Source organism: Malus domestica, chromosome 16 (genome assembly GCF_042453785.1).
Source record: "Malus domestica chromosome 16, GDT2T_hap1".
Lineage (NCBI taxonomy): Eukaryota > Viridiplantae > Streptophyta > Magnoliopsida > Rosales > Rosaceae > Malus > Malus domestica.
Window position 1 is genome coordinate 26,683,340 of NC_091676.1, and position 16,386 is coordinate 26,699,725.

Sequence of the window (16,386 nt, forward strand, 5' to 3'; positions counted from 1 at the left end):
CTCTCAGTGCCCGTCTGGCCTCTTTAGAGAGGGAGAGAAGAGGGGAGAGCGACATAGAATCTGTCTCTTCATATGCTTGTGCTATATTTACGTTCCTCCCAACGGTTCTTTACTTCCTTTTATTTGGTCCGCCTCGTGACCTACTCTCCAAAAACTCCACCTCCTCTGTCTCTCTCTCTCTCTCTCTCTCCCCTCAATCCTTCTGTTTTTGGTGCTCAATTTCCACAGCATATACAGTATTCGATTTTCTTTATTGGGTAACTTTCCTCTCTGGGAAATTTCCATTCCTTTTCTCCATCTGCCAAGACCCAGTTACTAATTCCCTTGATAGTTTCAGTCACTTGGGTTTTCTTCTCTCTCTAGGGTTTTGGGACACTTTTTTTTCAAGAGAGAATAGAAACATACTATGGACTTTTTGGGGTTTCGTTTCTTGGGTTTTTCTGAAACAACCTTCAACATTTTTCCCATCAAATTTTGATTTCTTTGCTCCGATTTTGTGTTAAAGTCCCACATCACATCGGTGGGTTCAAAGAAACCCAATAGGTTCAAAAAAACCCATTTCTCAGGTGTTCTTTCTTTTTTAATCACACAAAAACTGCTTGGCCTTTTCCCACTTTTCACTTCAAATACCCAATACCTTTTGTTTCGTCTACTTTTAGGGTTTAGGGTTTTGTACCTTTTCAAGTTCCTTTCTGTCCTTCTAAAGCAAAGATTTTAGCAACTTGAATTTCAACAATTCCATGACTTCATCTCACCTGTTGTGTATGCTCTTCAATTCAACAGCCTGAGTTTTGTTTGTGTTTCTAAGTTCTCTGTCTTTGCCTTTGGTTCCTCGGAATCATCAAAAGATGTCTTCGTGTCTAAGAGGCGGCGGAAGAACCTATGCCTTCGAGCTTGACATAGTCAAATCGCCGTCCACATCAACCTTCACCTCCACTTCTTCTCCGTCCTCAACTCTCTCGGAATCCAGCAACTCCGGCCTCGCAATCTCGACGAGAAAACCTCGTACCCCTCGAAAACGGCCAAACCAAACATACAACGAAGCCGCCGCATTGCTCTCCACAGCGTACCCCAACATCTTCTCTTCCAAGAACTTCACAAATCCCAGAAAATTCACTAAACCCCACGACTCTTTCTTCGACCAATCCTCAGAATTGCTCCTGCCCTTCAGAGTCATCGAACCCGAAAATGCCGGGTTCTTGCTCCACCTCCCAATCCGGGAAAAACCCAGTTCCCAATTCGAGCCCAAGTCCCTGAATTCGTTCGAGAAGCCGTGCCGGAGTCCCGGGGAATTCGATTCCCAGCCGAATTGCAATTCCGATTCCATGGAGTTATGTGACGGGTACAATTTTCAAGAGGAAGACTTCGATGCGGAGTCGATTCTCGACGAGGAAACTGAAGAGGGGATTGATAGCATCATGGGAAGTATGAGTGTGAACATGGACTTGGAGGATGAGTCTAACAATGGAGGTGAGCAAATGAATAATTCGAATCCGAACCCGAATTCGAACTGGAATTCCTGTTATGGGTACCCAATGGGGCTCGGATTTGGCGGGAAATTCGAATTCGGGTTCGGGTCGAGAAGAGGAGTGAGGCCGTTGAGGCACGTCGATGATGGGAACTGGTGGAGTTTTCCCACCGTCGATGTTCTCGAAATCTCGCCCAGATTTAACAAATCTCAGTCGTGTTCCGCCCCAGCTCCAGCCGCGGCCACAGCCAAGAAGAAGAAGAAGAAGAAGGTGGAGAAGCTATTGGTGTTGGAAACGAGAACCGCAGCGGAATTGCCGAAGGAGGCGAATCCGATTCCGAAGCCCCCGGTGGAGGAGGAGCCCGGGCTGATGCTAAAACTGGACTACGACGACGTTTTGAATGCTTGGTCGAACAAAGCGTCGCCGTTTTCGGAGGAAATGCCGGGATCCGATGCGGCGGGGAATGATGTCTCTGTACGTTTCTCATCTCCTGCCAGGGAATCGAATTCCCGGAAAACTTAAACGTGTTCAAAGTCTGGAACTTGAAAAAAAAAATATAAACAAAAAAAAAAAAAATCAGTTCCCCCGTTTTTTGTCAGTCTAATAAAGTCGGTGTGCAATTTATTTTGGGCGTTAATTTATTTTTTGTTTCCGTTTTACTTTATTCATTCTTTCTTCTTTAATGTATATAATATCGTTATTAAAAAAATAATTTCTCAACTTCATCATACTTAAAACTTCACTTACAAAAATTTGGATGAACAGTTGTTTAAGTTATTCTTCTGACTAATATTGTCTTACGTGATACCGTAATTGTAATGAGTCATATAATTGCATTCGCTAAAAAAAATTATGAATCCTAACGTAACAATTTTTAAGCTCAAATGACAGAGAAGTCACTTGTATTTTTGCCAATCCGATCGCTTTGCCGTAAGTGCCAAAGTATTTATTTGTCCAAAACTTATTATTTTGTATCATTACTTTTATAATCTTTTGTATCATTTTTTGGTCGAAATCATAGTATTTTTTGTGGTTTTTCTTTTTGGACACAATGATTAATATTTATTATTTTATTGAAGGCGGTATTGGCCATTTTATGGCTCCATAATCTATTGGGAAGTCAAGAATGTACGATAGAATGATAGAATTGTCCTTGTTTTTTTTGTCTATAACTTATTATTTTGTTGATCATTGGGTTTGTTTTGGGCAGGCCAGGTTGGCGCAGATTGATTTATTTTCAGACGCCGGAGGACTGAGAGAGGCTAGCGTGTTGCGCTACAAGGAGAAACGTCGTACCCGCCTCTTCTCTAAGAAGATTAGATACCAAGTTAGAAAAGTCAATGCCGATCGACGGCCTAGAATGAAGGTACATCTTTTCTTCTAAAACATTCTTGTTTTTTTATCTGCAAGTAATAATAATATATACTAATTTATCTAGACGATGTGGAAAGAGATTTGAATGTGGGTGCAAATGGTGAAGCACACTAATATAGTAGATTTAGCACCGAATTGATGAATTTGAGTCCAAGATAAACGAAAAAGAAAAATAAAGATGTCATGATTCTTACTTTACAACATGTTTCTCATGATTTGTATTTATGTTTTCTTCTCCTTTTCCCCTCCCAAACTCTATCTCCATTCTCTCCTTCTTGCTAGAAAAAACTTACTTGACAAGTGAGTAAGCGAAGATCTTTTTTAGGGCTCATGAACTATTACCGAAGATTCATCATAAGTTAGGGTTGCTCAACTCAAAAATCTCCTAAAGAATGACGTACGGACTGATCATGGCACTACAGTAACTAAAGATCAACGTAAACACCATCTTGTTAACAAATCGGGGTTCAATTGAGAAACAAATTAGATTGGCTTGATAGAATAACAAAAACTTATTTTGATACAAGTGAGATATTCTATTTTAATCTAATTCAAACTTTGGGGAGAAAGACTTTAACTTGTAAGAGTGCACGTTCCGTTCTAACTAATATGACTACGCTCACGTCTGCAACACCAAACCTCATTTTAGTTATACTTGTTCCCCATCATAGAAACTATATTTTTGTTTCAGGGACTGATGTTGGTTTCTTTATTTGTTTCAGGGAAGATTTGTTAGAAGGCCACATTCTAGCGCAAATGTTCAAAGACAAAAGGAAATATGATGATTTTCTCTTTGGATCATGGCCATAGGACACACTTTCTGGCCCCCTCTTTCTCTCTTTCTACCCTTTTCCCTTTGTTGTATTAATTAATTAAGTAATTAGTTCTCCTGTTTTGTTAATTATTTTGACTTTTATGTTTCTCACACTAGCAAAGAAGCCAAAGAGATGAAGACTAGACTGGTTACTTTTTTATGGGTAAAGAGATTTTGTTGTAGGAGGCACAAGTAGCACATAAATCAAGTTATTTTAGTTGAAATTTATTTTGGGTTGTTATCTTCTATGATATAGTTTCGGTTTTTATATGCATAGATTTGCATTCCAACTATTTTTACAAATGACTCATAATCAATCCGTATAGTTTTACTAACTAGATCTCACGTTCGTGGTATTTCTCTTCTAATGTTGTCATGTTGTTTAAAGTTTTATTAACTTGGCTCCTCAATGAAATGAGGAGGAGTTTCTCCTCAAGTTACTACGTGATCGATTTATGAAGTGAAAGGAAGGCCAACCTTGTTTGTCGTAATCACGTGCTCTATTTTGGTTTCAATTGCCATCCTGCATTCCACTCACAATTGGCACGTGATCTTAGCTTTTAATATTCAAAATGCACAATGGTTTACTAATTAGAGCAAGATATATTTCTCCATCGTGTTAATCTAGCCATAAAAATACATTAACATGTAATGACCTTAATTAAAAGCAAATATATCATTATAAAATATAGTTCTTAGGGATAAAATAAGTAGTACAATTCATCGCTCATCAAGTGACTTAATATGTCTCAAATTATGCAGCTACTGCTTGTTTGTTTAATTACGGAATTTTGGTTGTGAGGTTAAGTAGCACGTGATGGAGCTATTTTTGTTGCAGTTTACTTGGGTTGCTCTCTTGTAGATAATGGTCTCGGTTTTCATGTGCGTATAATCCTTGTTTGGGAAAACTAGATCTCGAACCTTCACATTTCAACTGTTTTACATACCTCTTGTAGTGAATCCTAATATGTTTACTAACCAACTCGTACGTTAGTGGTATCTCTTTTTAAATGTAGAAAACAATCTTAAAAGTTTGAATTGTCTTTCTCTACTCCAGGCGTTCAAGGCCCAATATGAGGTTGATTATAGTTCAAGACAACTAGGTGCAGTCTCTACGCTGTTTGGTTTATCATAAAAATTCATTTTCCCTATGTTTTTTTTTTTGAACAAACGATATTATTTATACTAAGGGGTGGAGAAGTGGGCTAAGTCTCACACTGAGCTAGCCATAATAGTGTGGTTCAAATTCGTTTTTGGCCAGAATCGAACCTAAGACTTTTCACTTACAAGTGAAAAAAAATACCACTGGACCATAGTACTAAGTAACATGTTCCCTATGTTTCTTTACCCTCCTATCGCGTTTTGAAAAAAATTTCAAATTGTGTCTTTCCTAATTTTCAATTCCCCCATTTTTACTACAAAATTCTACAATCCCAATTTTAATGGTCCGATCAAAACAATTTCAAGTCAGCAGCAGACCTGACTCGCTAACGAAAATTCTCCCTACACATATTTTTTTCATAAGCACAAGGACATTTAATTAAATCTTAACTGTTATTTTTTGTCCTTTCATGTGTAGAGGAGTAAAGCTCGACTCACCAATCACCATAAAAAAAATTAATCTATCTCGCATTATGACGTTGTTTCCTGTGAAACACATCAAGAAAATAATAAATATAAAATTTTGACCGCATGATCTGAGGGGACGACATGGATTAAATGGTCCATATAGATTCGGAGAGACAAATATCCGTTTTAATAGATGAGCGAGACGACGCCGCTTTGTGTCCTCCAAATTATTATTCTCTCTTCTTTTTCCCCTGCAACAGCAAGCAACACACTCACCAACTCCACTCCATTCACAGTACCTCCATATCCACCTGGTACTCTTCTTCCCTTAATTGCTCTCTCAATTTTGTTTTATATTTAATTTTAATTTATTATTCGATTGGTAAATTACGATTTCCCCTTGATTTTTTATTGATTGTTAGATTGTTTAAATTTTGATTGACATAATTTGGTATTCAAATTGGGGGTTTTGCTGGGTTCCTGGGTTGTTGAGCATGCACTCAACGCCGTCATTGGGAATAAAATTGACGGACATTACATATTTGTGTTTGAATTTTCGAGGGTAGTTTTGCATACAATCAATGCGCCTAGGGTTTCGAAGAAACGATTGAATTAAAAATAAAACAGATAAAATGCAAACAAGTGAACGAGGATCAACCAAAAGCTCACTCATCCGTTACTTAGTACTACGGTCTAGTGGTATTCCTCGTATTTGTAAGTGACAGGTGTTTGGGTTAATATTTAACTTTGGACTTAAAGGAAGGAAGACCAAAAGAGCTCAATAGAGGAGATTTTGCCCAAGGCTTAGAGTCAAGCCCAAATACCCATCTTGAGACAATATGACGGCTCCCCATTAAATGCAAAGGTTATGTGCTTACAAGGGAAGTGACAATCGATGGAAATCAACCAACTCTCGACCCAAAAGCACTTTTCCGAATGGCAGAACATGTAAAAATGATGATGACTTACTACCCTCCAGTTGCTTTCGGGTAAGAGCAGAAACAACACATTCGGGCTAATTTGCCTATAAATAGAGGAAGAGAGCCTAGAGACAAGGACACTCAACCAATCAAACAAACAAACATACAACTTGCCTCTCGGTCAAGCAAATATCCAGAAAGTTGTGCTTTGTCCAGATTTTGCACCCTTTTAGCTTTAGACTTCCTTTAGAAAGACATCTTTTGTCTATGTAAAAGCTCTGCTACTTTCTTCAAATGTTGTAGTATCGATTCTCTTGTGTAAACCCATTTACCTTTCATCCTTCTTTCAATACCTAACCCTTTAGAACTACAACATAGAGATTGCAAGACGTTTAACCTTGCCCGACAAGGTGAAATCTTCCCTACCCCTCTTTGTTTTGTCTTTCAATTAATAGATCTATTGTTATAATGTATTCCCCAGTACATATTCAAGTCATTTTTAGTCTTTTGATGATCCAAAGTTTCATCAGTTCTCATATCTGGTTCACTTAGTGGTTTTATTATCATAAGAAGATTAAAAATGATTAAAACTGATTAAAACTGATGACTTGATTAGATCTTGATCTCCATCCTTTAAGCATACAAGATAAAGAACTAAAAGTCCTTGATCTCAATGCACATAAAAGAACTTAATGTAGACTTAACCCATCTACGATAATCCTTTGATAACAAGAAGTCAGAATAACTTGGGGTGCAAGTAATCGGCTTAAATACACTTGTTCTACATCTGCCATATAGAGATGGCAATGGCACACCTTAGCACTTAGTTAGTTTTGATTGCGAGCCTCAAGGCCTACACCTAAAGCCCCATAAATGCACCTTTCAGAGCTAAAGCCGAAGCCCGACAATCAAGCAAAGTGCCAACTCCTCGGGGAGCTGTGTGCTCGAGCTAGGGACCCATCCCAGCGAGATTTCATGCCCAAACAACAGGTCTTAGGTTTGATTCTCTCAAAAGGCGAATTTGAACCACATTATTGTTAGTCCATTGTAAGGCTAAGCTCACCCCCTCCCCTTAGTGTAGATAATATTAATTGTTCAAAAAAAAAAAAAAAAAAAGCTCAATCCATTCCATACAAAAGGGAACCAAAATCTTTACCTTTAGTTGGAAGTACTTTTGCTTCTGAAATTTTCTCAGCTAGATCGTAGTAGAACCCCCACCTCTCAAACTCATGTATATGCATTTTGGAGTATTCCTTTCCCCAAAACTAAGTTGATATTGTAATTACAGTATTTCATTTATCTTTTAATTGCTTTTAAGATTTGTCTCCTCTTCCTCATTTTACAACAGATGACATCTCTTGGAGAAGAGTACCTTGACCATACCCTTGAATTTATGCGTCTTGCTATAGAACAGGTACTATCGAGGCTGTAATTTTAAGTTTTGGATAGTAATTGGCGGACTAAATATAATATAGTAGGGTTAACCTGGTGTTTTTGTTTACCAGTGCCTATTAGTGTTGTTCCGGTTCCAATCTTTTAACAGAAATATGTGTAGCTGCTAATGGAAACACTTTGTATCATTTGAATTCAGTTGATATGCATGCTGTTACTTTATTCCTTTTATGGTTATTTTTTGGGAGATTAATTTTTTCTATGCTTTTTGGTATTTAACTTCTATATTTGGTCATGCTTTCATATTTGCATGCAAATGAGGCTTTGGACAGCCTCGAAGTTCCTATTGGGTAAGATTTCCGATAATTGCATGAACTCTATTTGTCATGCTTTTAAGAGTCTTTATACCCTTGAGCTTTGTACTCACCTGTTTTTCCCCTTTGATCCATTGTTGTTGTCTCGACTCTCTTTTGGATCTTGTTCTTTGAGGTATCCGACAATAGACTGAACTTAGCAAATAGAGTCTACAATACTTTTGGAAACCCTAGAACTAAGCCTTCTCTTTTTTTGGCTGTCTCTTTGTTTTCTCCTAGCTTTTTAGCCCTTGCCGTATCCCATGTATAAGTGTAGGGTGCAGTTTACACTCCTGTAATCTGATTGGGTCTCCTAATCTATTTGGGATGGGAAAGCACACTTGCATTCTTATTCCATTTCTGCTTTTAGGATTCCTAATCTAATTGCACACGACAACTTAATTCTCTCCTAATCCTTGTAGGACAAAAACTCTTTTAGGGTGCACTTTGCCTTAGCATTCATAATATAGTCCTAAACAAAATAGTACTCTTAACAAAAAAAAAAAAAAAAAAAAAAGAACCAAAACTTTACAACCTCCACCTTGGTGAGTCAAACAAGTCTTGACTATTGCACTGCAAAGTATCTTCAAACCTTTTTTTCGCAGCTTTGGAAATCTTCAAGAAGACCTTGGCAAACTTCTTACCTCATTGCACCTCAAATGAGGAGGCTCCACCTTAATCAATCAACAAGATGTCAAGAAATGCTTGATTGTTTTTGCCGACACTTTCTTTGTAAGGAAATTTGCGTCATTGTTGTCATGCGAACCTTTTCAACCCAAATCTCCTCGGTCACCTTGAGTCTTCATGCATTAGTACTATACCCATAGTCGGTCTTGTTTGAAGTATCCATGGATATCAAATTCCTCTTCAGTCGAGGGACACATTTGAGTTCCCCAAAGCCTGTATCACTCCATAAAACATCCTAATTGTGATAGTGTTGATCCCCTTATAGGACATGGCAAATCAACCCCCATTAAAACATTTCCGTTGTTGACCATCTTGTAGGTATCAAACCATTCTTTTATTGCACACATATGGAATGTGCATCTGGTATCCAAAATCTAACTTGTTAAAGCCTTGGAGCCTAATGTTATACAACGAAGCTCCCCGTCACTTTCTTCTTTAGTGACTGCACTAGCTGAACTTGAGCTTCATTCCATCTTGGCTTTCTTCTCCTTCCAAATCTTGTTGTTCCTATTCCATTGATCGGTAGAACCACATTCGAAACAACCTTCCTTTTTTTCTTTTTCTTCTTGGATTTCGACCAACCTTTGTTGCTATTCTTCTCTTCCTTCGTCTTTTCCTGTCCCTTTTCATTTCCTTTGGCATTAGGGCCTTGAGAGCTTTCAATTATGTCATTCACTTTTGCATATCACTGAAGGGCTTAAATTACGTCCTCAAGTTGTAAGGACTTCTTTCCAAACAATAAAGTTGTTTGAAAGTGCTAGTAAGACGAGGTAGATACATTTGCAAGATGATAGTCATATCATCATCTTTGTAAGTTTCTTCGACCTTTTAAAGATTGTCTATGCAATTTTGGATCTTGCATACATGATCTTCAACATCAACTCATTCTTCCAGTTGAAGCCCTAATAGTTCATCCTTGAGAAACAGTTTATTAGACACGGTTTTTGCCCATATAAACTTTCTCCAACTTGTCACATGCTTCCTTAATAGTCATCGTTTCGGTGATGTTGGACCTGACTCATTTTGTGAGATGAATCTCGATGGAACTCTTGGCCTTCTTAAGAATCTTCGTCCATGTTGCTTCTGTCATGGTCGTACCAAGGAGTGCATCATCCAACTTTTGTTGTATCAATACGCTCATCATCATTCTTTGCCAATTAGTGAAGTCATCCTTGCCATTAAAAGGTTATAACGTAAGCCTTAAGCTTCTTAGGTTTGTGGTCTCCTTTCCACTGGCCATCGTAGGAACACTTTGAACCAAGCTTTTGATATCAATTGTTGTTATTTATACTCTCCTCTGGATCTTGTGATGTTTCCGACAATAGACTAAACTTAGCAAATAGAGAATAACTAGAAACACACAAGATTTATACTAGTTCTACTGAACTTTTGCCTACGTCTTGCTGTGATTTCTCTAGGTAAAGAAACCACGACTTCATTGATTAATAATAGAGTATACAATATTTTTGCAAACCCTAGAACTAATGTTTTTCTTCTCTTGGTTGTCTCTTTGTTTTTTGCTAGCTTTTCAACCCTTGCCGCACTCTATCTATAAGTACAGGGTGTGGTTTACACTCTTATAATATGATTAGGTCTCCTAATCTATCTGGGATAGGAAAGCACACTTGCATTACTATTATGTTACTGCTTTGAGGATTCCTAATCTAATTGTACTAGAAAACTAGTTTTCCCCTAATCCTTGTAGGACAAGAATCTGTGCACCTTAGCTTTCCTAATTCAATCCTAAACAAAATAGGACTAACAAAAAAAGGAACCAAAACCTAACACACGTAATTGCTGGAAATCAGTTAGTTTACCTTGGGGTGATGATAGGGAGATCACATCTAAACCATCTATCATACAAGTAGGTCCACCTCTATTAGAGATGATTTAGCTGTGGTTTACAAAATCTGGTCTCCTATTTTCCTTTAGCTTGTTATATATGCCTAACTTAAAAATTATTCTCTTTCTAAATTTTGAAAGCAGGCCTCAAGCTCATTTGGGGCAAGAACGTAGGGGTAACACAACTTTTCACTTTATTAAGTTTCCCATGCCGAATTAAAAAATGTAAAGTATCATACACCCATCTTATCTTTTATTCTTCTCATCACCTTCTTGAAGTTGGATACAACATGCGCTCAGTTGCTTCTTTTATTAAACATCAAGGCTTACTTTGTATTAATGCATTTTTCTAATCTATAAATTTGATTGAACAACTGTGTGCTTGTTGAAGATGGGAAGGTCATAACCTCGGGAAGAAATTGAACTAATGAGACACGAAATGTAAGTTTTTGATTGGATCTGAAGCTGAAGAAGCAATTGTTTCTGTTTATCTGGATATTTGTTTATGAGCATTCTTTTCATATAGTGAAAATCCCAACACCTCTAGTTTTCTCATAAAAATATTTTTCACATTTCAATTGCTTATCTCATAGGGTATGTTTGGGTGAGGGACCTCAAAATTCCAAGGCATTTAAGCAAGATAAAGAAGAAATGGATCACAAAAGAGTTAGATAGGAAGAAGTAGAAAATGCACCATATATGCATTGCAATGTGAGGAATTTCAAAATGATTTCTTTCAGGTAATCATTTGCAAATCCCTCTTACATGCCTTTTGTAATGCTCATGTGGTGCATTTGTAATCCCTCTCATTTAGCTTTTTGTGATCCATCTCTTCATCACTGGATTCCCTAAAATTTGAAAGTTCCTCACCCAAACATACCTTAAAGACTGTTTTCCTTGGAACCACAAGGAAATGATGGAACCCAGTTAATACATTTACTCAAATATCTTGATGATTGTTCTTTGTTTGTGTACTTATTCTTGCATCTTCAATGTGTTCCTCGTTTCAATGTGGCAGGTTGGATCTTCAGTTCGATCTTGCTAGTTTACTATTCTTATATTTTTCCTGCCTTCTACTTTGACCCAAAAGTACAGCTCTATGGTTAACTTCTTGGATCAAATGTTTCAAAATATATTGACTATATAAAACATTCTTTGGAGATCTTTCTTACATGTATATTATTATTATAATTTATAAGATCTGTGTTTGGCACTTGTTTGCTTTGTTTAATGTTCATGAGAATTGTGTTTCATATGTAAGCCTTATGAAATTGGAATGAGTTTCTTATTTACTATGCTCGTCATAAATTTGCAGGCTACAAGGCACGCAGAGATGGAAGCCATTGACACTCTTCTTGAGTAGTGGAGAGAACATAGGCTTTCAAAGTCAGAAGTTGCTGAAAAGTTTTCAAAATGTAAACTCTATGTTACATGTGAGCCATGCATAATGTGTGCAGCGGCTTTATTATTTATTGGTATGCTCATTTTCTTATAATATGCATATAAATGTTGACACTTTTTTCTCTTTCCCTTCGTCACTTGGATCAATGTATAGGTGACTTTTCCTCCTATGTTTAGTAATAAAGGAAGTATTTAATGGTTGTGCCAATGACAAATTTGGTGGATGTGGATCAGTATTGTCGTTGCACTCAAGTAGCTCCGATCCACAAACAAGGTTTATTTTTTAACCCACATCACAAGCAAGATTTGACTCAGTTTCTATAGTGTTTTCCCTAATCATTCTTTTCTCTTGGAAATCTTTTATAAACTGTTACCTTGTTTTGATGTACCTTTCCGAGAAACAGTTCTTGGTCCAAAAATTGTAGGGAACTACATAAGTATCTATACCTATTGTGAATGGACAGATACACACACCACAAGATTCATATATGAAATGCATTTTATGCATATATGCACATAATTTCCATCTTCAATTTAATATGACAAAACATGAAATCTCTTCACTAACAATGGTGTGTTGAGAATGTCTGATGATTGATAGGAGCATATTTATGCGACTTAGTTAGCTTGTTTCTTGGCATTTATGTTGTTAGTTCGTAGTTATTTTAGTATTTTAAGCTATTTTCGTGTGTTTGAAGGTCCAAAGGGTTAATGTGGCAAAGAAGTGCATTTTGGAGCATTTTTTTGGGCATGGAATGGATAGCATATGCTTGGAGCAAAAGGAATGGATGAAATTTGAAGTTTGTGCATCATCCTCTCCATATAAATAACCATTTTAGCACACTCATTTCACCCAACACATTCACCTACCACTACATCCACTTATTTTACCCAATACATCCATTCACCTACCACTACATCCACTCATTTCACCCAACACATCCACTCATTACAACCACCAAACACATTCACCTACCACTACAACCACGCATTTCAACCACCCAACACATTCACCTACCACTACATCCAATCATTACCACCACCCACTACATCCTCTCCCTAGCCTATAAATACATCCACCCTTCACCATAACTAGAATTCCAATTCCCTAGCCCTGAGCACCTTACATTCATCCATATATTCCCACATCCCACAAACACATACAAATCCATTCCCTTGCCGTGGCACTCATCCAACCAAAAATCAAACACAAATCCATACATTCCCTTCAACCTTGCCGTGGCATCCATCCAACCTAAATACATTCATAACCTTTCCATAAATCCATACACATCCTTAGATACTTGTGCTGCAACAAGGTGGTGAAAACGAAGGTCTTTGGCGTTGCAAGCTTGAAACTTTGGAGCGTTTTAGGTGTACTTCGTTCTTGCTTTCAATATCTACTTTGTTATTTTCTGATTTTGTTGCAATTATGAGTAACTAAACCCCCCTTAGCTAGGGGAAATTCAAAGCCATGAACATACTTGCAATATGGATTGATTACCTTCAGTTGTGATTTCATAAGTTGTGAATTCAATTTGTTTAGCTGCTTGATTGTTAACTTATTCGTGTATGTTTATTAAGAGTGCACACTTAGTTGCATGCATGAATATGATGCTAGAATATAAGGGAGTTTCACCTAATAGTTACAAACTTATATTCACAAGTAGTGGAAGTCGCATATAAACGATCGCGTTAAATGAATTCTTGGCAGGAGTTTCATGCTCATCATAGTAACGAATGTCTCGTCAATACTTATAGTTTTCATAATGCTTAATGATCTTTGATTGTTTCTTTATTGTGCTGTTCACGTAAAGGACTTTTGAAGAATGCTTGAATTGTTGTATGCGCTTTTCCATCCAATTCAATAACTTAAGCAGAACTTGAAGGTTAATTTAAGCGGACATAATTAACCTGGGGTGTTGAGTTTCATGATTCATCGAAAGAACAACTGAAAATTGGTTTATGTGCAAGTGTGTCATGTGTGGAGAAGAACCCTTTAGCTAGCCCATCATCCATAGTTTACCCAAATTCATCCAAAATCTGTTTTAGCTTACAATCTGTTTATTTTGTTTTCAAATTCGTCAAAATCCAATCCCCCTTTACTTTAAAGTGTTTTATTAGTCAAAATCTGTTTTGATTTGTGTTTTTAAGTGTCTTGAGTCAAGTTAGAACCTAATTTCGTCCAAACCCATCCCTAGAGTCAGTTTAGAGTCTAATTCATTGTTTTAAGCTGTTTTGAGTCTTTTAAACTAGTTTTGAGTCTTTTTAGTTTGTATTGCATCTTTTGAGTCTAGTTTGGTGTTTTAAACTTAATTCTACATTTTTAAGTCAGTTTCAGGTGTTTTAGCAATCCCTCTTAATCCCCGGCCTAGAACGATCTCTACTTACATTCTTTACTACAATTGACAACAAAAGGGTTTAATTTTTGTGTTAAGTTAATTTTCGCATCAATGATATCTTTTCGTTTTCAAGATTATGCTGAGTTTTATTGGAGGAATGTGTCGATGAGAAGAGTTCGAGCTTAGGCCTTAAAATTTTTCTTATAATTGATTGTTTCCTCTAGATTTAGTGGTAGGATGTCTGCACCTAATTAGTGAATTCTTGATGAGTTAATCAATACGTTCACCTTGTTAGACAGCACAAACAATCCTACCATATAGAAAGAGGATGTTGCCTATCATGGACTTGGCTGTAAGAGGTGAACTGGAAGTGTGTTTTTTTTTTTTTTGGTGATTCCTTAGTTGTGTTAGGATTTTTGGCTCGTCAAATATGTCCTAGTCGGTTTGGGTATGTTTTAGGAAAATTAGAGGTATACCGATTCTTGTCTTAGAGGGATTAGGAAAGAATTTCAGTTTTCCTTATTCAATTTAGGTTTGGATTTCTAGAATTATATTTGGATTTGGATAAGTGTAATTTCTTAATCCACTTAGAAATAGGAATTCAATCAGCCTTGGGACATGTAAGCCTACCCATGCCTATAAATAGGGTGCGGCAAGGCTTAATTTTTACAGAGAAAACAGCCAGAGACAGACGAGAGTTTTGAGATTAGTTCTAGGGTTTACAAAAGTTTTGTAATCTCTATTATTAATCAAAGGAACGATGATTTCTCTACCTAGAGAAATCACAACTGAACGTAGGTCAAAGTTCTGCTGAACTAGTATAATTCTTGTGTGTTTCTAAGTTTTTCTATATTTGCTAGTTTAGTCTATTGCCGTTGGTTACATTAAAGAACAAGGTCTAGTAGGCGTGTTTTTCAACAAGTTGTAGCTAATGCTGAAGAGGGTGTGCATAATTTTCTTTATCTTTCTCTTTAGCGATGATGAAAAAACGCAAGGGAAGCTGTATCTTTCTCGAGACTATATTCTATTATTTCAAATATGTTTACATGTTATGTCTATTATTGCAAATATGTTACATGTATGTCTATTATTTCAAATATTTTTACATGTTAAGTCTATTATTGCCATGTGGCGCAAATTTTCTAAATTATAATCAATGCACTATAATGTTCTCGACTTCTGTCTCCGGTCTTGTAGCCAACATGATTGTCTCTCAGTCTCACATTATGTATGTTGAATAGTAGTGTAGCTCCAGAGGGGAAGGGTTTCAAATGCACTGGAGGGATAATGGCAACAGAAGCAGTCTCTCTTTTTCGCAGTTTTTATGAACAGGGAAACCCTAATGGTATAATTTATATTTTCTGAAGGCTAATCCTTACTTATACATTTTATGGTTTGTCAACTCCTTTACACATTGGAGGATACCAGTACGTAGCATAAGTTTGATGTCATAATCACAGCCTTTGTTAACATTTGTTGCTTGTAATATTCATCATTTGGTTGAAGTATTTGAGCTTTTTCTTCATTTCTTTAATTGATTGTATTGTTTGGTTTCTCTCAGCTCCAAAGCCTCAGAGGCCTCTTGCCCAACAAGCATCACAATGAGTACGTAGAGATTCACTAGTTTCTCACCTCGTTTATAAAATGGTACAGCGGAATCCTTTTGAGTTCATTTCCATTATAATCTGATTGTTTGCTCGCTTGATTGCTTTGTAGTTTTTCTTCTTTTTACTTTCTGCTTCTCACCTTTCTCCTATTTTTTCACTGTTTAATGTAACAATTGTTAATTTGATTACAGAGGTTAAAAATCAACTGTAAGACCAAAGCAAGACGTTCCTAAGGTTTGCAACAGCCCGAAATTGGATGTTTGAGGACTTCGGAAGAGGAACGGATGAAAACTTTGAAAACTATACGAAATACGGATCTATCTTCGATATTTTCTACTATCACTACAATTATATTTTTTCCAAGGTTACTTGAATTAGTAAAATTTTGGAATAAACTTAGTAGAAATGTAGAATTTGAGAATTGGGTTTTGTTTGTGTTTTGCCTTCCATGTCGTTCTAACTTATGGTGTAGGCTTTCTAGAAGAACGATTGGTCTTCATAAATTTGACATGCTATGTTGTCCGACGATGACTTTACATTTTACATTCAGACGTTCAACTACGTAATGTTTTCATCCAGTGTAAGATTGTGGTAAGAAGAAGCTAACTCTTTTTTT

The 16,386-nt window shown here is 36.8% G+C and overlaps 2 protein-coding genes across 3 annotated transcripts; both read left to right on the plus strand.

Moving 5' to 3' along the window:
* LOC103450988 (protein CHLOROPLAST IMPORT APPARATUS 2-like) lies at nucleotides 1-3,885 on the plus strand. 2 transcript variants are annotated; one of them, XM_008390408.4, is made up of 3 exons: nucleotides 1-1,943; nucleotides 2,680-2,835; nucleotides 3,566-3,885. In XM_008390408.4, exons 1-3 carry the CDS (start codon nucleotides 849-851, stop codon nucleotides 3,623-3,625), a joined length of 1,311 nt encoding a protein of 436 aa, XP_008388630.1. In that variant the 5' UTR covers nucleotides 1-848; the 3' UTR covers nucleotides 3,626-3,885. The 2 variants fall into 2 exon arrangements, 1 of the variants encoding a protein (XP_008388630.1); XR_011577111.1 differs by having other exon boundaries at nucleotides 12-1,943; nucleotides 2,685-2,835.
* A 3,947-nt stretch (nucleotides 3,886-7,832) lies between these two features.
* Nucleotides 7,833-16,354, plus strand: LOC103453428 (tRNA-specific adenosine deaminase TAD2). The gene is given in 7 exon segments (XM_008392976.4): nucleotides 7,833-7,888; nucleotides 10,795-10,861; nucleotides 11,736-11,895; nucleotides 11,999-12,095; nucleotides 15,405-15,508; nucleotides 15,725-15,810; nucleotides 15,962-16,354. Coding segments are annotated over 6 exon segments (528 nt in total). The 3' UTR covers nucleotides 15,769-15,810; nucleotides 15,962-16,354.
* Nucleotides 16,355-16,386: the final 32 nt, after the last annotated feature.

Bases quoted from the DNA above. Each gene is read 5' to 3' on its own strand.
- LOC103450988 (XM_008390408.4), top strand. From the start codon at position 849: ATGTCTTCGTGTCTAAGAGGCGGCGGAAGAACCTATGCCTTCGAGCTT. The intron at 1,944-2,679 runs GTACGTTTCTCA...TGTTTTGGGCAG, and splicing joins CGGCGGGGAATGATGTCTCT to GCCAGGTTGGCGCAGATTGA. The intron at 2,836-3,565 runs GTACATCTTTTC...TATTTGTTTCAG, and splicing joins ATCGACGGCCTAGAATGAAG to GGAAGATTTGTTAGAAGGCC.